We start from the raw sequence: 22,926 nt of genomic DNA on the forward strand, positions 1-22,926 counted from the left end.
GCAGCTGTCGAAAGATTAACCAGCTGAGGAGTGTTGTCAGCATTAGTTCAGGTCTAATAAATGAGACTATGAAGCTATTTATCAATCCCTTGATCAAAGTTAAAAAAAACTTAGCCTGTGATGAATAGTATTTTATTTGCAAGCTTTGACAATGTTTATGTGATTATTGCGCTTATTTTTAGATAAGGCAAGTTGAAGGGGTGAAAAATGAATATTACAATTCTTTTAAAACCAAATACCAATGTGTTACTTTCAGGAGTTGGTGCTGCTCGGGCTGGCAACCTGACGTTCATGGTTGGTGGACTGGAAGAAGAATTTAATGCAGCAAAAGAATTGCTGAGCTGTATGGGAAACAATGTGGTTTACTGTGGAGAGGTTGGAACAGGACAGGTAACATAAAAGGAAAAAAATATCTAATTTCACTCCAGAAATGTGTCATATGATTAAAATAAATATCCATGATGACGAGAATATTTCATGTTCTCACTATTTTTGGAACTCTGAGTATTGAGATTTGTTTTTGTGAGAGTGAGGACAAACCTGGTAAATTAATGAAGAAACATCACTGATTTGAATCAGCTACCTCTGGTAGGGCCTGGACCTTCTTCAATTTGCCTACTGTCACAGCAGCTCAATAGCAGATGTAATTTCACTGACCTTCACTCTGGGTTAGATCACCTGGACGACAGAACACCTATATCAGGATGTGGTTCATTAACTATAGCTCGGCGCTCAACACCATGACATCAGCAAAAGACATGAGCAAACTAAAGAATCTTCGTCCCTCTGCAACTGTATCTTCAACTTTCTCATTGGCATACCCAGTCAATTTCAAGTTTATTGATCATCTGATTGTATAAGTACAACCCAATGCAACAGCATTCTCCGGTCATCAGTTTAAAACATTGGAAATACATGCATAGACATAACAGACACACAGACAAATGATACATGTGGACCATATGTATATATAAATATTAAAATAAATAAATGTTATAGTTAAATAACTAGAAGAGTCATAGAGGGTTTTTGTAAGCAGTTCATCAGTCATTAGCCATCTCACCGCCTGTGGAAGAAGCTGTTTCTGACACTTTCTCGATGGGAATAGCTGGAAGATCCTGAGTGGAGGGTGTCAGGGATCCCCACTGATTTTGTGAGCCCTCTTTAGACAATGATCCCAATAAATCATGTCAATAGTTGGTGGGGGGGGGGTGGGGGTGGAGAGAGAGAGAGATTGCATTGATTCTCTCTACAACCGTTGTGGTCCTGTGGATTGACCTCCAATTTGATGCTCTATAGCAAGCATACCACACTGTGAGAGAGCTCCTGTAGAAAGTTGACAGGATGGTGGCCAGCAGCCTTGCCTGCTGCAGTCTTCTTAGAAAGTGCAGTCTGGTTGCACTTTCCTGACAAGTGAGGAGATGTTGTGTGTCCAAGATAGGGTACTTCTTAAGTGGACTCCAAGGAACTTGGTGCTCTCTCCACCACCGACCTATTAATGTGAAGTGGAGAGTAGTCATGCCTGGTCCTCCTGAAGTCCACAATCATCTCCTTCATCTTGTCAACATTGAGACTCAGCTTGTTACTCTTGCACCATTACCTCTTCTCTGAACTACGACTCATCATTGTTGGTGATAAGGCCGACTACTGTTGTGTCATGGGTGCTACTGGGCAGTAGTCATTGAGGTCTGTTACTGTTGCCCTCTTTGGTACCGGAATGGTATCAGAATGAATTGGCAACATCACCTCCTCCATGCTGACCATCAACACAGGAACACCCAAGGCTGTGTGCCTAGTTTCCAACTCTACTTCACGTACACTCATAATTGTGCAACCAAGGTTTATTCCAACTTAATTTACAAATTTGCTAATGATACCTCTATTATTGGCCAAATATCGGAAAATAATGAGTCTAGAATATAAAATTTAGATCAAGGATCTAGTTGTGTGGTGCCAATACAATAATCTTACTCTCAATATCACCAAAACCAAGGATCTTATTGTCACTCTTATAAAGGAAAAGCCAAGGTATCACATCCCTGTCCGCATTGATGGCATTGAGGTAGAGAGCATTACATTCCTTTAAATTCCTGGGAGTCCATATTTCAAAAGGCCTATCCTGGGACCAGCACATCGAGGTAACTGTAAAGGAGACACACCAAAGCCTCGACTTTCTAAGGAAATTTAGGTAGCATGGGTTTTGGGCCAGAAGGGCCTGTTACCATTGCTGTATGTCTAAATTGAAATTAAATTAATGCCATTGAATGCTCTATCAAACTTCTACAGGCACACTGTGAAAAACATATTGACGGGTTGCAACACAGCCTGGTTTGGGAATTTGATTGCCCAGGAATGCAGAAGGTCACAAAAAGTAGCAAACATAACCAAATCTATCACAGGTTCCAACCTCCCATCGAATTATGTACCTATCTGTGGTGCTGCCTCAAGAAGGTTGCCAACACCATAAAGGATTCCTTTGACCCATGCACAATACTGCTATTCTTGGGTAGAAGGTACAGGAGTCTGAAAAGCAGAACTTTGAGATTCATGAATAGTTTCTTTCCAATAGCTATCAGGCCTCAGAACCTTCTTATGTTACATTAATCATGGACTACTATGGCACCACAAAAGGACTGTCTGCACCATTGCAAAATCACATTTTTTTTGCACAAGAATAACTGACTATTTATAATCTATCTTTTGTATTTATTGTCTCTTTTTAAACCAATAAAGCATACTTTGGTAGCCATTTTGTTTTACAGAGTGGAAGAATTTTAGTGTGTATGTACATTGTACAATGTATATAACAATAAACAATAGTTATTTAGTTATATCAAGGTCATGTTTCAGCATTAAGGGATTCAGCTTATTTTAAATTTTATTGAATGTTTTTTCTTAAAGTTATTGAAGATTTTACTCATTGTATTTTTGTTACTTCTAGGCAGCAAAGATCTGTAACAACATGCTCCTCGCCATTAGCATGATTGGAACTGCTGAAACAATGAATCTTGGAATCAGGTTTGTTAGGTTTCTGTTCTACCTTTTCTCCCCAATTGCACCAATAACCATCATCTTTGTTCTCTTGTGACCTGATTGTTGTTGTGATCACTTTGGTTCAAATCTGCTGATACCTTTACCAAACAAAAACATATCATGAGATTTTTCACCTGAATCTACATCTAAAATCTACCTACTTTTATGCTGAAATGTTTTCTAACTTCTCATCTTGAAAAAATGTTCGAATTGTATCTCATTAAGCTGCATGCAACAGAAGAATTAGTCAAACATTGCATCTGTTCTTTGAATTTGTAATTTTAAACACGTTTGAAATTATGCATCCATTGAGAGTAGACATTTTGGGGTTTGTCATAACCATCCATTGCTGGTCATGTTTGAGCCATATCAACTGTAACGTGTTTTGCTGTTCCACATTATCTACTTCCTCCTTTAATCCGTCTTCCACAATAAATGTTATCAGCTTAAGGACATGTTCTCAAAGATTGAATACAAATATATCCGTGCTTTTGTTGGGCTTCTCAGTTCCAGAGACTCCCTGAATCTAGATAATTTTCTCCTATTTCCTCCAAAGCGATCTCTCCTGCTTCCAACTATTGCCAATCAACTAATTGCTAAGCGATATTTTTTTCTCTTTCCCAGCTATCATTAATTAATTCTAGAATGAAACTTTTATAATTTGTCATTTAAACCATGCAACTGCAACAATGCACTTCAGAGAAGAAAACTGGTAGCCCTTACCAATTACGGCTGGATGTGATTCCAGATTATTTGATGTCTTTGGCTCATAATTGTTCTCACAAATGGTACGATAGGTTCAAGAGTCATAAAATGAATAGATTATTATATGTACACCATGTCAGTGACATTGACCCTCCCTCAAATGAATTTAAAAGATTAAATTTAAAAGATTGCTCTAATTGCTCTCAGTTGTACATAAATATTATTGGCTACCTCTTTTTTCACAAGTACATTCAAAGACATGGAATGGATCCCTCATGCACATTGCTGCTGTGCAGCTCAGTTTATCTAAACTTCAGTGTTGTCCTTTATGATATCCAGTTTTGGATGAATTAGAATGTTCTTATGTTAACGGTAATTTTCCATTTTTTCCCTAACCAAAACTTTATACTTTTCACATTGATTCTTTTTCCTCTCCAGCTATCATTGTGAGTTACTTCAGGGCTCTTCAGTGTCTTATCGACCTGTTTCTTCTCTCACAAAGGACTATTTCTTCCATGTCTATATCAAGGCTTGTTTTCGCTCTTCAATTTGTATGCTGTTTAATCTCTAGTTCGTAGCTTTGCCACCTCAGTTTGCTCTATCGTGAGCTTCTCAAACTCCATGATCCATAAACTTCAATATTTTTCAATTTGGCCTTTTATCCAATTCTGCAATAATTGTCATTCACCCTTGTCTTTGCTGACGAATTTCATTGTCAATCTTGTGTGCATTATCAATTTATTTATTTTTATATTTCTTTAGCTTTATTCACAATGAAAAGGCTTTTGTGTAGTGTTGTATCACCACCCCCTAATCTATGAACCTTCATTCAAATATGTCATAAAAATGTTAAATTAGTTTGATGTTTGAAACACCTTGGTTTGTGAAAATCAAAAATCTGGATCTCAGATTTAATGTTCTCTCATGTATTATATTGAATTATTTTTAGTTTTGTGAGTATATACTCATGTAATAGTCTATCCTGTGTAAAAGTCCATCCCTCCTATTTTTAGCCCTGACTGTCTACTGAGCTCCCAATGCCCCAACCGCGAACCCTCAACTTGCCCACCCGCCCATCTTAGCTTCCGATGTCCAGACAGCCTGCCTATCCAAGCTCCCAACACCCCGGCCGCCTGCCCATCCCAGCTACTGATGCCCTGGCTGCAGATCCTCATTTTGCCACCACCCCATTGGAACTCCCTATATCTCATCCGTGAATCCTCCTAATACTGGCAGAGCATACAACTAAATATTTTCTATTAGTTTGCTGCACCAGTCATCATCAACAGCTGCTATTGATTCTTCAGTCCTCAGCGAAAAGACAAAATTTGTTGGAATTTCATAATCAAAGGCTTTCATTTATGGTGGTGATCCAAGAAACTTGGAAATAGCATAGCTGCTGAAAAGTGGTTTCACAATTTGTATTGTTCAGTTTCATTTGGCTATTGTTTTATTGTTCAATACTCAAAGGATGAAAATCTAAATTACTGTATATACTCGTGTAATAGTTGGGTTTTGGGGACCAATTTTTCAGGTATAATTTGGGGATCGACTTTTACATGAATACTGCATTTGACCGCAGTTAGTACCTGCATCATTCAAGGTGCCGGGAGTTCAGTTGGCTGGAACCAGGTGGTAAGTCCACATTTGTGGCATTGGGAGCTTGGATGGGCACCTGGCCAAGGCGAGGATCTGGGGCCAGAGCCTCTGGAGCTCCAATGGGTGTGCGGCTGGGGTGAGCATCTCCGGTTGGGGTGTTGGGAGCTCCAGTGGGCGGGCAGCCAAGGTGAAGATCTGCAGTCAGGATGATGGAAGCTCCCATGGACGGGAGATGATGGTTCGTGGTCAGGCCATTGGGAGCTCAGATGGGTGGGCAGCCGAAGGAAGGGTTTGCGGTTAAGGTGTCGGGAGATTGATGGGTTGGCAGTCGAGGCGTCAGGACGCTGGATGTGCTGGCAGTCTGGGCATCAGAAGCTCAGATGGATGGGCGGTCAGGTCATCTAGTGCTCAGATGGCTAGGCAGCCAAATCAAGGGTTCATGGTCGGGGTGTCGGGAGCTCGGATGGGCTGGCGGTCAGGGATATACAGAAAAGATACGATTTTTGGCCATAAAAGGGGGTATTGAGTTTTACGCAGGATTGACTTTACACAAGTCTATACGGTAGTGCATGCATCTGTGAAGTAAATCTTAAAAGATTTAATGTTTTTGTTTCTTTATCTTCCAAACATTTTCAAAAGCATTCATTTTGCTATTCTTCCATGATGCCGTAGGCATTTTAAATTTTGCTTTAGCAGAAGTAATATCATTTTAACAATAGTTCATTTACAGAAAAAATAACCAAAAATTGTAATCAGGTAAGTTTAGCTTTTTTGAGAAATACTCGACAGTATAAAATATTTATGAAAATTTGGCTAACACCTTTTAATTTTGATTGGAATTTTTGAAGTAAATTCGATAATTAGTTCAGCGTTTAACATTACAGTTCGGAACTGAGCTCCTAATATTTTGAGACCTAATATATTTAGCAATGTTAAGTTTCAGGTACAGTATCTTGAAGCATCAATACTTGCAAAGGAGGGAATAGAGTCATTCAAGAATATCAGTGTATTCTTAATCAGTCTCTCTCTGATTGCAGCAGGCACCTGTTATGAATGGTTCAGCTGTATTTATAGGAGCTGAATATAAAACCTTTCAATCTTCTAAATCTCTGCATTCATTATTTTTTTAAACTCCTAATGAAAATGTTTTTAGATGGTTTTAATAATAATTGACAGATTTTATGATGTGGGAGAGCTTTAAAAATACTCATCAGTGTCATTGTATTTCTGAGGCTCAATTCTGATTTACCTCTGCTTTCCTTAAGATCAAGTGATTGCTAATCAAAGCAACACAACATTGATTCATGAGATAAATAACAATTTCCATTCATTTATTTTAAATTTACAGTGTGTATACTGCATTAAAAAATTTGTAATCAGAATTAGTTCTCAGTAATTAACACAATTGTTCTTTTTTTTAATACATTTTCAAAAGAAGGACTATTTTAATGTCTGTTTTTTTTAAATAAGCTTTTTTTAAATGTTTTCTATTTGAATGTTTTTATTCTTTTATCCTTTTGTGCGTTTCTGTGAGAGGTCTTCAGCATTGATTCTGAGAGCCTGAAATTTAGCTAAATTGTTAGCTCAGTCAAATGTGGTCTTCTCCATTCCTGACGTTTACAAGCACTGAAGCCCAGAGTAATATCTGCCTTTGGAAACTTCCTTTCATCCTTCTCACTCACTGGCTCTATTGTATACTGCACATTGTCTTTACTCCATGGGTGTGCAGCTTTATTGGTCTTTTATGACTTCAATGATAAGTTTGAAAGGCTGCTGCTCATTGAAATAACCAATTTTTGTCTTACTGCATTCACATGACATTTCTACGAACACATCAACAGGGAAAATAGAAGGATGATTTGGCCACTTAGCCCCTCAGTCCTGCACTAGCATTTAATAAAATAATGGATGATATTTTGGAACCTCAGGTCTATGTTCCCATTAACATGGCATAACTCTACATTATTTGCTTGTCAAATTTGCGTAGCAGTTAGCGCTAAACCTTTACAGCGCAAGGATCATGACTGGGGTTTGAATCCTGTGTTGTCTGTAAGGAGTTTGTATGTTCCCCCCATGTCTGTGTGGGTTTTCCCTGGGGGCTCAGGTTTCCTCCCATCTTGCGTGCAGGTTAATTTGGTGTAAATTGAGCAGCATGGACTCGTGGGCCAAAATGGCCTGTATGTCTAAATTAAATTAAATACTTTTCTATCTTTTCCTTAAAAATGCTCAAATATTCTGCTTCCATTGCCCTTTGAAAAGAAGAATCTAAAGATGCATGGCCCTCTGCCTCAACTCAATGGATTTTTTTTTCTCCAGCCTCCAATCCAGTATCATTACATGTATTACAAATGCTGGAAAAATTAGGAATCAAAAAAAAAGATTTATATCAAATCTTAGTGATTTGCTCGAAAGATTGAACTGGAATAATGATGTAAGCTAATCTGAAAAATAAAATTTTATTAATGGAATAAATCAACTTAATTTTCCTTTTAATGTTATAAATGTGTGATCAACATAGTATACCATGTGCATGGTGTTTTTAACTCATACTTTCAGTAGTCCTACTTGTAATGACTATCTTATTTTTTTTTCTCTGCACTTCTTGAATGCAGTCATATAATGTTGTTCTGTCTGCGTTAGACAGCAGATTTCATTTTTCAATTACAATTTTAATGCAGGAATATTTACTGGTCAAGACATTTTATTATAATTTGAAGATGTGATTGTTCAGCTACAATGGCCTTGCCTCAGATGTGAGGCCATTCCTACCTATTAAGTTGTCATCATGAAACAGAGATAAAAGAGGAGTTAAGCCAGAAGAGACTAATTGGATTGTCAATATATTTCGCAATTTACATTTTAAAAGCAACTCTGTGGAACTGCCAATTGTGATCTATATTCGGTCATTGAAACTGTAGATTAACAAAGTATAAAGAGCTAGTTTTGTTGTTTATGCCATTTTGGAATCTGCTTGATCCCACAAATTGTTTTGCTCCTACCTATTAAAATCCATTTAATACAAACCACTGATCATTTTAATTTTAAAGTAGAAATATTAACAGTTTCAGCACATAATATTGAATATTGGATCATTTGAACCCAGGCAGAAAAACATCTTCCCCATTTGAAATAAAAGTGGTTTGTTGGTGTGGTTATAATATTAATACAGCTACACTAGCTTTTTGTGAAGAGCTTTTTCAGTTGGAGGGATACAGATGAGGTATGATGTGTACCATTTCTGCTTAAAGTACGTTAAAAAAAGAATTATTTTTATCTGTTAATTAAATACATTCATAGGGTTTTGAATTATTCATGTATTCTTTACTAAGTAAGGACTGGAATTAAGGCCATAAGGTATAGGAGAAGAAATAGACTATTCAGCCCATCAAGTCTGCCCTGCCATTTAATCATGAGCTGATCCATTTTCCCAGTCAGCCCCATTTCCTGGCCTTCTCCCCATAACTTTTGATGCCCTGGCTAATCAAGAACCTAGCAATATCAGCCTTAAATGCACCCAATGATCTGCCCTTCACAACAGTGTGAGGCAACAAATTCCACAGATTTACCACCCTCTCGTAGAATAAATGCCTCCGCATCTCTATTCTTAGCGGATGCCTTTCATTTCTGAAGTTGTGCCCACTTGTGGACTTTCCCATCAGAGGAAATAACCTTTTTATATCTACTCTGTCTGCACCTTACAACATTTGAAATATTTCAATGAGATTCCTCTCTTATTTTCCAAAATTCCACCAAATGCATGCCAAGAGCTGTCAAATGCTCCTCATATTTCATTCCTGGAATCATCCTTGTTAACCTCCTCTGAACCCTCTCCAATGTAAGCACATCCTTTCTTAAATGAGGAGCCCAAAGCTGCTCACAGTACTCCAAGCGAAATCTCACCAATGCCTTATAGAACCTCAATATCACATCCCTGCTCTTCTATTCTTCTTGACATGAATACCAGAATTGAATTTGCCTTCTTCACTGCCATCTCAACTTGCAAGTTTACCTACAGGCTATCCTGCACGAGGACTCCCAAGTCCCTTTGCATCTTGGTATTTTCAATTTTCTCTCCATTTAAAAAATAGTCTTCCCATTTATTTTTTTCCAGCAAAGTGCATTAGATTTCATATTTATTGTCAGAGAACATACATGGCATCTCATCAACCCTAAGACTCTTTTTCCTGCCATAAGGCAGAATTACCATTTATTGCTAGTGCAATAAACTACTCAAAAGTGCACATGTAAACAAATAAAGAAATGTAAATAAACTGCACAATGCAGAGTAAAAATATAGTGCAAAAGTAAGTCCTTAAATGAATCCTTGATTGAGTTTGTTATTGAGGAGTCTGATGGTGGAGGGGTAGCAATTGTTTTTGAACCTGTGGTACGAGTCTTGTGGCACCCATACCTCTACCCTGAAGATAAACAGCAAGAACAGAGCATGTGCTGGTTGATGTGGATTCTTGATGATTGCTGCTGCTCTCCAAAGGCAGCATTCCCTGTAGATGTTCTCAGTGGAGGGGGGGGGGGGGTGGGAGTTTTGCCTGTGATGTTCTGGGCTGTGTCTACTACTTTTTGAAGGGCTTTCCACTCAGGGGTATTGATTGATGCCCCTATACCAAACCGTGATGCAGCCAGTCAGCACACTTTGCACCAAGTTTAGAAATTTGCAAGGATTTTTTTTTACCTAGTGAATACCGACTTTAATAGCTTACCTTCTCGTCACTTTCACCAAGCTCCTCCTCCTCCGACTCACAGCCCGACTCTCTCCAAGCTCCTCCTCTCCAAACTAATGGAACTTGTTCATAACATGGGGGACTGCTTGTATTTCATTTGCCACATCTCTGTCCATTCTCCTAATCTGTCTAAGTCCTTCTGCAGCCTCCCTTTTTCCTGAACATGCTGCTGAAGACCCAACTGCGCTGGGTGGGTCACGTCTCCAGAATGGAGGACCATCACCTTCCCAAGATCGTGTTATATGGCGAGCTCTCCACTGGCCACCGAGACAGAGGTGCACCAAAGAAGTGGTACAAGGACTGCTTAAAGAAATCTCTTGGTGCCTGCCACATTGACCACCGCCAGTGGGCTGATATTGCCTCCAACCGTGCATCTTAGCGCCTCACAGTTCGGTGGTCAGCAACCTCCTTTGAAGAAGACCGCAGAGCCCACCTCACTGACAAAAGACAAAGGAGGAAAAAGCCAACACCCAACCCCAACCAAACAATTTTCCCTTGCAACCGCTGCAACCGTACCTGCCTGTCCTGCATCGGACTTGTCAGTCACCAATGAGCCTGCAGCAGATGTGGACATACCTCTCCATAAATCTTCGTCCGCAAAGCCAAGCCAAAGAAGAAGAAAGAAAGAAAGACCTGCTCCTCCACCTACCTTTGTAAATTTAAACATTTCTAAAATCTAACTAAAAGGACCAGATTTATTAACTTGTCATGCAAATAGTGAAAGTGTGAAATGAAAGTCTTGGAGTGTCATAGAGCCATAAGACTTGTGCAGAACAGAAGAGGGGCCTTTGGCCCTCCATATCCATTCTTATCCCATTTACCCACACAAGATCAGTATCTCCTTCAATGCCTTGACATATAACTGTTCATCTAAATGACTCTGATGTGCCCTGATTTTTTCTGACTCCACCACCTCCTGTGGCAATGAGTTCAATATAGCAACTTGTATAAATAAATTCATTAATGCCTTCATTAAAAATTATTTTGATCAAATGATGTGAAGTGAAAAATGACTAATCTGCACATTAATTTTAGATCCAAAGAGTAACCAAGTTCTTTTTTTTTCCTTTTGTTTACAAAATTATGGATCCAATTGATGTTTTAGATGATCACTTTATACTGCTGAATTCACATGAAAATGGCATTCACCTGTGCTTTTAATTATGCTTTACATCACTGCCAATATTGAGTGGATTGCTGGGTAATAATTGACTGCTTTGAAGAACCCCCTGTTGCATTGCCAAGCCTAGCTTTTGGTATTGGGATCACTAGGAGATCTCTGATTTCAGAAAGAGATGAAGAATTTTTCTTTTAAAATAAAAAAATGTATCTGAAAGAACTGGCAAAAGTCATAAACATGGTTTTAGAAATAGTAAATGAAGCACATCGGTGTTGGTGCTGCGCAACTGCTCAGCAAAAGGAGGTGTGAGGTGCTCCTTCCGTCCGATATCCTACGGGTCACCCTTGGGCAAGGTGTAGTACCTGTTTGCCTCCCTATCAGGGTTACGTGAAGCCATGGATTGCAGATGGTGGATGGTTTTTACAAGCATATTCTACAAATTGAAATTTATGGTTTAAAACTAAAAATCTGCTGATCAGTGGCCAGAGTTACCCATCCAATATGGACACTGCAACTAAAGAAGGCAACGGGAAACGACTTCAGTATTTTACCCTTGTATAATTATGAACTCAACATCGACTACGGTGTCAGCTCAACGATGGAGCCTTCACCAAAGGAGAACAGGGGAGGCAACAACTACAATTCGGAGGGTCAGAGATCGTGGCAGATGGAAAGACGTGATCACCCATGCCAAATAGCAAGGCACCTGAATGAATAAAATGAAGCACCTATAAAAAGTGGTAAATATCCTCAATAATTCCTTTCAATAGAATATCAAGGAAAGACAAACAACTTCTCAAAACTGTACTAACTTTGATATAAATGAAAATGAATGGAAGTGAAAGGATCAGGAGGAAAGCTGAGCAGTGAACATCAAGGAGAGATTTGAAATGGAACGAAAGTGATAGGACATAGGTAGCCAGATCATATGATTACTATTGCATTCAAAATCTGAATCACTCAATCGCATAATGACCATGAGGGCATGCTTGGCTTTATAGGTCGGATCATCGAATATAAAAGTTGAAACATTGTGATTTTACAAAACAATTGTTGCTCTAGTCAGTACAGTACAAGAGGAATGTGGATGTGCTGGAGAGGGTGGAGGGATTGGATAGGCTGGGATTGTTTTCCCTAGAGCAAAAGGGGATGAAGGGTGAAGTTTATAGAATTCGAAGAGGTGTATACAGGGTAGATAGAATCTTTTTTTAGTTTTAGGGCTATAAAAAAAATAGGACATATTTTTAAGATTAGAGGAGGGAGATTTGAAGGGAACTTTTTTTTAAAACACAGAAAGTGGTTGATACTTGGAATTTGCTACCAGAGGAGTCTGATATAGTCACTACCTAAAAATGACATTTGAGCAGTCACTAAATAAGCATAATGCAGGCAAATAGGATTAGGGTAGATGGGCATAAAAGTCAATGTGGATGTCATGGGCTGAAGGGCCTGTTTCTGTGTGGTACAACTCTTATCATTCTATGACACTTAACAAGTAAAATAAGTTGTTCTGATGTTGCCTCTGAGCATGTTCATCATCTTAAATGTATGCCTTCTCATTATTGACCATCACTTGTTGGAAATAGTTTTGTTGTCTCATTGCTTCATCCAACTGTCTAATCATGAGGCATTTAATTACATGCTACTGTTTTTTTCTGAACTTCCTTAAATTATTTGTATGCTTGATATTGTATGGAATTGATGTTGCAGGTGGATGTCTTCATCAAAACTGGATGAAGAGTAAATATGTTTTAATATGTAAGCAAAGTCTGAAGAGAGCAAAGAACAAAAGCATAGATCTGTGAGAATAGAAGGTCGGAGAAATCAAATAATAATAGTGCAAAAAGAATGAAGTTTTTAAGGGGATTATCAGGAAACAAAAGAGCAGAAGTTGTCAGTTGGGAAGCAAAATCATATCTGAATTTACCAGAGAAATTACTGTGGATTCTAGAAATCTAAAACTATTGAATTCAATGTTGAGGCTGGGTAACTGTATATTGTCTTATTGGATAACAAATTGCTATTTCATGATCAGAACAGGGTAGAAGATTGAATGCGATGAAGACTTTGTGACAATCAAGTAGACGTCAGTGTCTTGCTTACCAACTGAACTAGGATATTCCGCAAAGTAGTGATTTACTCTGCATTTCAGTCTCCCATTGTAAAGGAGATCAGATCATGAGTAGTGAATAAGTGTACCTTTGTTTCATATTTCCAGCATGTTCTGAGCAGAGATTAGCTTAGCAGTAAAAGATGTAAGTAGGGCTAGCAAGTATATCCTCACATTGAAAAGTAGTAATGTTCTGAACAGAGATTAGCTTAGCAGTAAAAGATGTAAGTAGGGCTAGCAAGTATATCCTCACATTGAAAAGTAGTAATTAATGATGTTCACTATAATCTGAAGTTGAGTCTCATCTATTTACTCTATTTAATCATAGCCCAGAAAACACAAATGGAAAAATGATTAGTTGCTCAATAAATTATGCAGGTGGAAGCATAAAAGCTCAAAGCTATGTTAAAGATACAATTTTTTAAAAAAGCTGTGTGAAATGAGTTTCAGCAAAGGTAACGGTGAGGCCATGTACTTTGGACCAAAAATGTATAGAACTGTATGTTTAAAACTGAAATTCAATAAAGTCCAAAGCAATTTAGGTGTGTATGTAAGAAAGCAATGCTGCAGATCAAACAGTGTACTTTATATAGCAAAGATAAAGAGGTATAAACAAAATGTAGGCAGGCCCCCACCCGAATGCAAATAACTAATAACTGCAGATATACAAATCCCTGGTTCAGTCCCTTGTCAAATCCTATGTACCATTTGGCCTATCCAGATATTGGAAAGAAGGCACCGTTATAATAATGGAGTTCAGGGGGTAAATTATGAGGAGAGATCATGAATTATGAAAGTAGATAGGTGATTCAGTGGAGATTTATAGGATTTTGTAAAAGTAAATTGACAAAAACTTTCTCAATTGTTGGGACATTTTTATGTAAAATCTGGTGAGAAGTCAGGAAGCAGCTGTATACCTTGTGTGAACAGCTCTCGCTCACACAAAAGCTCAATTAATTTTAAATTCAAAGTTAGTAAATGTAATTTTTGTGTGTTTTTTGTTTTACAGAATTGAAACATAATGTACCAGCTCAATTTAATCACTGTCATTTATCAGATTACATGCTTATTAAAAAAAAACAAAGCCTAATGACTTCAATAAGCTTTTGAGTATAAATACTTGCAGTCTGCATCTCCTTGCAACCCATTTATATAGCCATTGAGCTTCAGAGTTTACAAAAGAGCAAACTAAATTGTAAAATAAAGGTAAAAATTACTAGAAACATTCAGCTGGTCCAGCAGCATCTGTAGAAATAAAAACAATAAGCGTTTCAAACCTATGACCTTTCATTCTTGTCCTCAGGTGCTGCCTGCCTTGCTGAACATATTATATATCTGATTCCCAGTACCTGCAGCATTTTGCTTTTGAGAAATTGAACAAAAAATTGATATTAAATCAGATTTGTAACCTAATGCAATTAAACACTCAGTCCAAAAGTCAAGTTTATTGTCATCAGATTGTACAAGTACAACCCAACCAAACAGCATTCTCTACCCTCAGTACAAAAACGTGCAGACGCATAACCAGACATAACACACATACAGACAAATTATGCATATAACCATATAACCATAACCATATAACCATTTACAGAGCGGAAACAGGCCATGTCAGCCTTTTGAGTCCGCACCGGTTCACTAGAACAACTCCACTAGCTCAATCCTCCCGCTCTCCGCCAATATCCTCCAACCCCCTCACCTCCATGTACACATCCAACCTTCTCTTAAATGACAGAAGGGACCCTATCTCATTCGGAAGATCATTCCATTCTGCCACCACTCTCTGAGTGAAGAAGCATCCTCTAATACTTCTCCTAAAGTTTTGCCCTCTTACCCTTAACTCATGGCGCATCATCTATAAAAATAAATAAATAAATAAATGCTGTTTGTGCAAATGAGAGTCTTGGATGTTTTTAGTGTGAGTAGCTCCATTGGTTGTTCAGCATTCTCACTGCCTGTGAGAAGAAGATGTTCCTCAGCCTGATGGTACTGGCTCTGATACTCGTGTATCTCTTCCTCAACAGGAGCAGCTGAAAGATGCTGTGTGTCAGGTGGAAGGGATCCTCGATAATTTTACACACCCTCTTCAAACAACGATCCTGGTAGTTCATGTCAATAGGGGAGGGAGGGGAGGAGGGAGACTCTAGTGGTCCTCTCTGCCACTCTTATGGTTCTGTGGATTGAATTCCAATCCATTTCTCTGGACCAACCATACCACACTGTGATGCAGCCGGCCAGGACGCTCTCGGTAGAGCTCCTATGGAAGGTTGACATAATGGAGGCCAGTAGCCTTGCCCACTTCAATCTTCTCAGGAAGTGCAGTCACCTTGGCGCCTTCCTGACAAGTGAGATGTTGAGTGTCCATGATAAGTCACTAGTTAAGTGAACTCCAAGAAACTTGGAGCTCTCCACTCTCTCTATACCTACTACTACTATTATAGTAGCCCTGTTCATGTCTTTTCCAGGGGCTAATTTTAATTGAGTGCTGGCTTTGGGCATTTAGTCAAATCTATTCATCTTGCTTCCCTATTTTCACGAGCAGTGCTTTTTCTTTCCAATCTCTCTACTCTTTCTCTTCTCTCACTTCCCCATTTCTTGTTTTACACTCCACCACAACCCCACCTGCTACCAACAATTCCAGTCTCCAAGTTTCTCCTTCCATACCTACGTTTCCTCTCTCCTGACTCTCCACACCTCATCTCATCCCTTGCTGACAATTACACCGGTTCCCATAGAATCACAGAACACTACAGCATAGAAACAAGCTCTTCGGGTCCATAAAGTCCATGCCGAACTGTTATTTTGCCTGTCAAATTGACCTGCACCTGGAGCATATCCCTTCATACCCATTCCATTCACGTACCAATCCTAATTTTTATTAAATGTCAAAATCAAGCTCACATTTACCACTTCATATGACAATTTGTTCCATAGTCTTGCCACTCACTGTGTGAATAAATTTCCCCAAACGTTACCGCTAAACTTCTCCCCTTTTGTCTTTAACCCGTGTCCTTGCTTGTCTTATCTGACCAGTGGAAAAAGCCTGCTTGGATTTACTTTATCTATACACCTCATAATTTTATATTCCTCCATCAAATCTCCCCTTATTCTTCAAAACTCCAGGGAATAAAGTCCTAACTTGTTTAACCTCTCTCTGTAACTCAGTTCTTCCTGACCATATCCTTATAAATCTTCTCTGCCCTCTTTCAAGCTTATTGATATGTTTCCTGTAGTTAGATGACCAAAACTGCACACAATACTCCAAATATGCCCTCACCATTGTCTTATACAACTTCATCATATCATTCCAATTCCTATATTCAATACACTAAAACCCCTGATATTCAGCATCTATGGGGATTTGTAGATGCCAGATAAGTGAATTTTCCAATTGCTGGAGATTGCATGTTGCATGTTTTGCAAAGTAACAGTAAGGTGCACCAGTTTAAAACTTGCATATTTTTTTAACCTATTTATTTTCCACAATTTTTTTAGTCCATTGCTTTAGGCTGCCGGTTGCTTGAATTCTGGATAACTTGTTTTACTGTACTTTGATTTATAAAGGCCAATGTACCAAAGGTTCCCTTTCTACCCCTATCTATATGCAATGCCCCTCTCAGAGAATTATGTATCTGTATTCCCAGATCCTTCTGTTCTGCAGCCTCTAATTAGCAGTTATCAAATTTAATAGTGAAGTCTAATAATTTAAAAAGGACAGTACGGTGGAAATGAACCATTGGACATGTAGGATTTTGGTGTGTTTTACTGTTATTTCCCACTTGGCCATTCTGCAATACAGAAACGTGAAACAGTTTGTATGCATTTGCCAATCATTATTATTATTATTATTATTATTGTACAAAAACAAAGGCGAGAAATCAGACTACTCAAACTACAGGGGAATCACGCTGCTCTCCATTGCAGGCAAAATCTTCGCTAGGATTCTCTGTAATAGAATAATACCTAGTGTCGCCGAGAATATTCTCCCAGAATCACAGTGCGGCTTTCGCGCAAACAGAGGAACTACTGACATGGTCTTTGCCCTCAGACAGCTCCAAGAAAAGTGCAGAGAACAAAACAAAGGACTCTACATCACCTTTGTTGACCTCACCAAAGCCTTCGACACCGTGAGTAGGAAAGGGCTTTGGCAAATACTAGAGCGCATCGGATGTCCCCCAAAGTTCCTCAACATGATTATCCAACTGCACGAATACCAACAAGGTCGGGTCAGATACAGCAATGAGCTCTCTGAACCCTTCTCCATTAACAATGGCGTGAAGCAAGGCTGTGTTCTCGCACCAACCCTCTTTTCAATCTTCTTCAGCATGATGCTGAACCAAGCCATGAAAGACCTCAACAATGAAGACGCTGTTTACATCCGGTACCGCACGGATGGCAGTCTCTTCAATCTGAGGCGCCTGCAAGCTCACACCAAGACACAAGAGAAACTTGTCCGTGAACTACTCTTTGCAGACGATGCCGCTTTAGTTGCCCATTCAGAGCCAGCTCTTCAGCGCTTGACGTCCTCCTTTGCGGAAATTGCCAAAATGTTTGGCCTGGAAGTCAGCCTGAAGAAAACTGAGGTCCTCCATCAGCCAGCTCCCCACCATGACTACCAGCCCCCCCACATCTCCATCGGGCACACAAAACTCAAAACGGTCAACCAGTTTACCTATCTTGGCTGCACCATTTCATCAGATGCAAAGATCGACAATGAGATAGACAACAGACTCGCCAAGGCAAATAGCGCCTTTGGAAGACTACACAAAAGAGTCTGGAAAAACAACCAACTGAAAAACCTCACAAAGATAAGTGTATACAGAGCCGTTGTCATACCCACACTCCTGTTCGGCTCCGAATCATGGGTCCTCTACCGGCATCACCTACGGCTCCTAGAACGCTTCCACCAGCGTTGTCTCCGCTCCATCCTCAACATTCATTGGAGCGCTTTCATCCCTAACGTCGAAGTACTCGAGATAGCAGAGGTCGACAGCATCGAGTCCACGCTGCTGAAGATCCAGCTGCGCTGGGTGGGTCACGTCTCCAGAATGGAGGACCATCGCCTTCCCAAGATCGTGTTATATGGCGAGCTCTCCACTGGCCACCGTGACAGAGGTGCACCAAAGAAAAGGTACAAGGACTGCCTAAAGAAATCTCTTGGTGCCTGCCACATTGACCACCGCCAGTGGGCTGATATCGCCTCAAACCGTGCATCTTGGCGCCTCACAGTTTGGCGGGCAGCAACCTCCTTTGAAGAAAATCGCAGAGCCCACCTCACTGAAAAAGGCAAAGGAGGAAAAACCCAACACCCAACCCCAACCAACCAATTTTCCCCTGCAGCCGCTGCAACCGTGTCTGCCTGTCCCGCATCGGACTTGTCAGCCACAAACGAGCCTGCAACTGACGTGGACTTTTACCCCCTCCATAAATCTTCGTCCGCGAAGCCAAGCCAAAGAAAGATTATTGTCAGTATCTGACATCTGAGGATTATGAGCCCTATGGGTGTTTAGTTTCATGAGGTTTTGAAGATGCAATTCTTCAGAAACCCATCAGTTTCTTTTTTTTAATTGTCTTCAGTATATATTTTTTGTAAGTAGAATGTTTAGACTATTTTAGATAACTTGCCTTAACTAGAATTGTCTACATTTTCCCATTTGATTCTTTTATCTTGCCAAACACAATTTTGAGTGTTATTTTGTTAATCTTTTTATGCTCTGTTGCTCTTGGAACTGGCTGCCCAGGAACCACTTTCTCTAATAATTTTTCACAGTTGATTTTCCACAGGATTATGGTAATAACCAATTATTTGCCAAAGTTGAATTCCTTTCAATCCATGTAGGAGAAGTAGAGTAGAATTTAGCCTATCAGGAAATAATAAAGTCTAAAGACTTCAGTTGAATAAAATACAAAAAATAGTTGTCATTAAAAAATATACCTTAAATTAAGTTCAATTTGTCACCAGACCTTTTAATTACATTTATTTTTGAACATTAAATATTTACAGTAATTTGGTCTACTAATTTTTCTGTTGTGTATTTGACATTACTCAAAATATGCAGTTAATCCATTTAAAATAAAATTTAGTCATTCAGTAATTTTTTTTTCTGTTTTCATATCAAGCCCTCTCAAAAATAATATTGTTAGGTCTTTATTATTTTCAAAAGAGATGATACCTTCAATGAACATCACATAGATGAATGCCTATAGAAGAACCGTTCCACATACAATGCTATAGCATTGTCCCTTCACTTCATCCTGACTCACCTGGAGAATGACGCCTCATACGCCAGGCTGATGTTCATTGACTTCAGATTGGTTTTTAATCATTGCCCAGAAGCTGGTGGAGAAGCTGTCCTCACCAGTACTCAACACCCCTCACTGTGGCTGGATCCTGGACTTCCTAACAGAAATTTCACAGTCTGTCCGGGATGGTAACAGAGGGCTGTGTGCTCAGCCTGCTCCTGTTCACGCTGCTGACCAATGACTGCATCACCAGATCCAACTCCAACAATGTCATCAAGTTTGCAGATGATGCAACAATAGTTGGCCTCATTAGCAGTAATGTCACTCTACAGAGAAGTGGAAAATCTCATGAAATTGTGCGAGAGTAAGAACCCGAGTCTCAACATGGTCAAGATGAAGGAGATGATTGTGGACTTCAGGAGGACCAGGAACGACCACCCTTCACTACACATCAACAACTGTGTAGTAGAGAATAGAGAGCATCAAGTTCTTTAGAGTTCACTTAACTACTGACCTATCATGGACATCTCAGTTATCATGAAGGCGCAACAATGACTGCACTTCCTGAGAAGACTGAAGTGGACAAGGCTACTGGCCGTCATTATGTCACCCTTCTATAGGAGCTCCATTGAGGGCGTTCTGACTGGCATCATGACAAATGAGGAATGTTGAGTATCCACTCTGAATCACAGAGTGGTACAGTTGCTGCAGAGAAATGTATCAAAAGTCAATCCACAAGATTATAAGAGAGGCAGAGAGGATCACTGTAATCTCCCTCTCCACCATTGCGTGATCTATCAGGATTGTTGTCTGAAGAGAGTTCACCAAATCATTGCGGACCCCTTCCACCCTGCATACAGCATCTTTCAGCTACTCCTATCAGGTAAGATGTACAATATTATCAGAGCCAGTACCACCTGACTGAAGAACAGCTTCTTCCCACAGGCAGTGAGAATGCTGAATGACCAAAGGAACTCACACTAAAAACATCCTAAACTCTCATTTGCACTAAACAATATTTATTTATATTTATAGATGTATTGTCCTGCATATGTAAAGCTTGTTTCTATGTGTGTTATGTCTGGTTGTGTGTCTACATGCTTCGCTCCGAGGACCAGAGAACGCTGATTTGACAGGTTGTACTTATACAGCTAACAATAAACAGGACTTGATTTTCATTTCTGTATTGCGGAATGGCCAAGTGGGAAATAGCAGTAAAACACACCAAAATCCTACATGTCCAATGGTTCGTTTCCACTGTACTGTCCTTGATATTCACTTAATATTTACTTCCATTTGTCATTAGTCAAATCACAGCAACAGAAGTATTGCTACATTGTGAAAGAAAATGTGCAGAACTTCCCAGCTATAAATGGATGATGATCATTGCTGAGTGACTAGGATTTATCAAATTGGTGAATTAAATGACAAGAATGATGTAAAAACGTTGATTTTTGGAGTAAAGGATTCAGTAAGCTGAAATTGCAACTATCAGCAATGGGTTAGAAATTGCCTTGCGAAGATTCCTGAGACAGTTGTGTGACCATCAAATTATTTAAACATAAATATGAGAGTGAATGGAACTTGGTGGAAGATGAGAAAAAATATCATTTTTGAATCAGCTTTTTAAAGTTTTAAGGATAAAAACCTGGACAGGAGAGAGTTGAAAATGGAGTTTACAAAGGCATGATTTAAAGCTTTAATGTCAGATGGAAAAAGACAGGCAGAGGCAAGAAATTGGAGAATGAGATAAGTGGGCATTTTAAAGGTGCGAGGAGTCAAAAAGCTAAAGTAGAAAATGTTGCTGAGGTGGCAAACAATTTCATTTAAGATGTGTAATTTGAAAAGATAAAGGTATCTTTGGTAAGGATCTGGAATTTATAATAAATGGTGGCTTAAGTTTTTCTGATATTTAATTAGAGGAAAATGTGGGTCAACAAGGTTGTAATTTGAATGAGCATTTGACCAACTCAGGCAGAGAACACTGAAGACAGGGAGGGAGGGAATGCCATTTGTCATAGGTCTGCAGTTGAGTGCTAACTCAAGTCATTGATGATGTCACCAGGGGTAACATAAATGAAGTATAAATGGGAAATGAGGATAAATCTTTTAGGGACAACTAATGGTGGATATGTCGGAAGGCATTGCAGCTAATTCATTGTCTATGGTTTGATGGGTCTAAATTTTAACAAAGAATGGGATGACTTGCAGAGCTTGGCAAAAGAGGTGCTGAAGGATATGGAATAGTCAACTATTTCAGAGGCTATAGAGAGGGCAAGAAGGGATTGTGCATCAAGGACACAATCACAATGGAAATAATTTGTGACATTAATTAGAGCTGTTCAGTGCTGCGGTGGAGATCTGATTCAATCATGTAGCAGAATTCCAATTATAAATAAATGGAGCACACATCAGAAAATTAGCTCTGCTTAAGAATTCAGCTTATTTTGTGAAATTGTTTTTGTTGCCATTGAATTTAACATTCCAATATGCAGTTAGAAAGACTTATGTCTTCCAAGATTTGTTAATATTACAATTGAATGCTGCAGCTTGTTTTCCTCTGTACAAATGGTGATTTCCACTGCATTGTAGAATTATTATTTAATAGAGGCTTTGGTTATCACCTACAGATTTATAGGTTTCTAAATGGCCAGAGAAAATTGCTATCAGTGAGTATAAATTTACAAGAAAATATTACAGTGCCACAAAATGGAAGCTGCCTATGTAATCATTTAATGCACAAAACTTCTTCAGTTGGCAAATTTACAGAATAAAAAAAATTGTAGCACATATATTGTTAATGGGTGCACGGATTAAGGTGAAGACCTGCTTTATTTAATAAATCGGTTTGGGATTTTCTGCACTGACGGATGCTGGAGTGTTTGTAAGCGTGTGCTCGTATGCCCAGTGACATGTTATTATGAGGATTGACAGCGTCTGTCAAGTATTTTGATAGCCTGAGTAGTAAATCACTCAAACAGCAACAATGTTCCTATGTAGAAAATATCACATGTTCCCCCAATTTACAGGGAAAGAGCAATAACATTTTATCATGGTTGAGGGCCCAGTAGCCTGCTTCCTATTAAACTTGGCCTTTTGGATACCTGTCCAGGATTAATTTGTTGATTTCAAATGGAAACTCAGTCCCCTCCACTGAAGCATGACTTGCTAGGAGCGGCACGATCTGAATGACAATTATGTTGTAGACTGTTTTTAGGCCGTTACAAACATGGACCCAGTGGAAGGCAAAGCTTTCAGTAGCTGAATTTAATAACATGTCCAATTTAAGCTGTCAGTTATGTGTGCACTTGTGGGATGGTTCTAAGAAGGATAACATAACAAAAGTTCTAACATGCTATTATAATGATACACTTGAA

General features: G+C 39.1%; 1 protein-coding gene and 1 long non-coding RNA gene across 3 annotated transcripts in view; one reads left to right on the plus strand and one right to left on the minus strand.

Moving 5' to 3' along the window:
- The window catches only part of LOC138751599 (3-hydroxyisobutyrate dehydrogenase, mitochondrial-like), a 126,399-nt gene that overhangs the window by 76,226 nt on the left and 27,247 nt on the right, over positions 1-22,926 (plus strand). For both annotated transcript variants that reach the window (XM_069914113.1, XM_069914112.1), the window contains exons 5-6: positions 257-390; positions 2,942-3,018. In XM_069914113.1, coding sequence (XP_069770214.1) covers positions 257-390; positions 2,942-3,018 — 211 coding nt within the window. The remainder of the gene's footprint in view (positions 1-256; positions 391-2,941; positions 3,019-22,926) is intronic.
- Positions 1-22,926, minus strand: part of LOC138751603 (uncharacterized) — a 40,246-nt gene that overhangs the window by 9,009 nt on the left and 8,311 nt on the right. The window lies entirely within an intron of this gene.

Source organism: Narcine bancroftii, chromosome 1 (genome assembly GCF_036971445.1).
Source record: "Narcine bancroftii isolate sNarBan1 chromosome 1, sNarBan1.hap1, whole genome shotgun sequence".
Classification (NCBI taxonomy): domain Eukaryota; kingdom Metazoa; phylum Chordata; class Chondrichthyes; order Torpediniformes; family Narcinidae; genus Narcine; species Narcine bancroftii.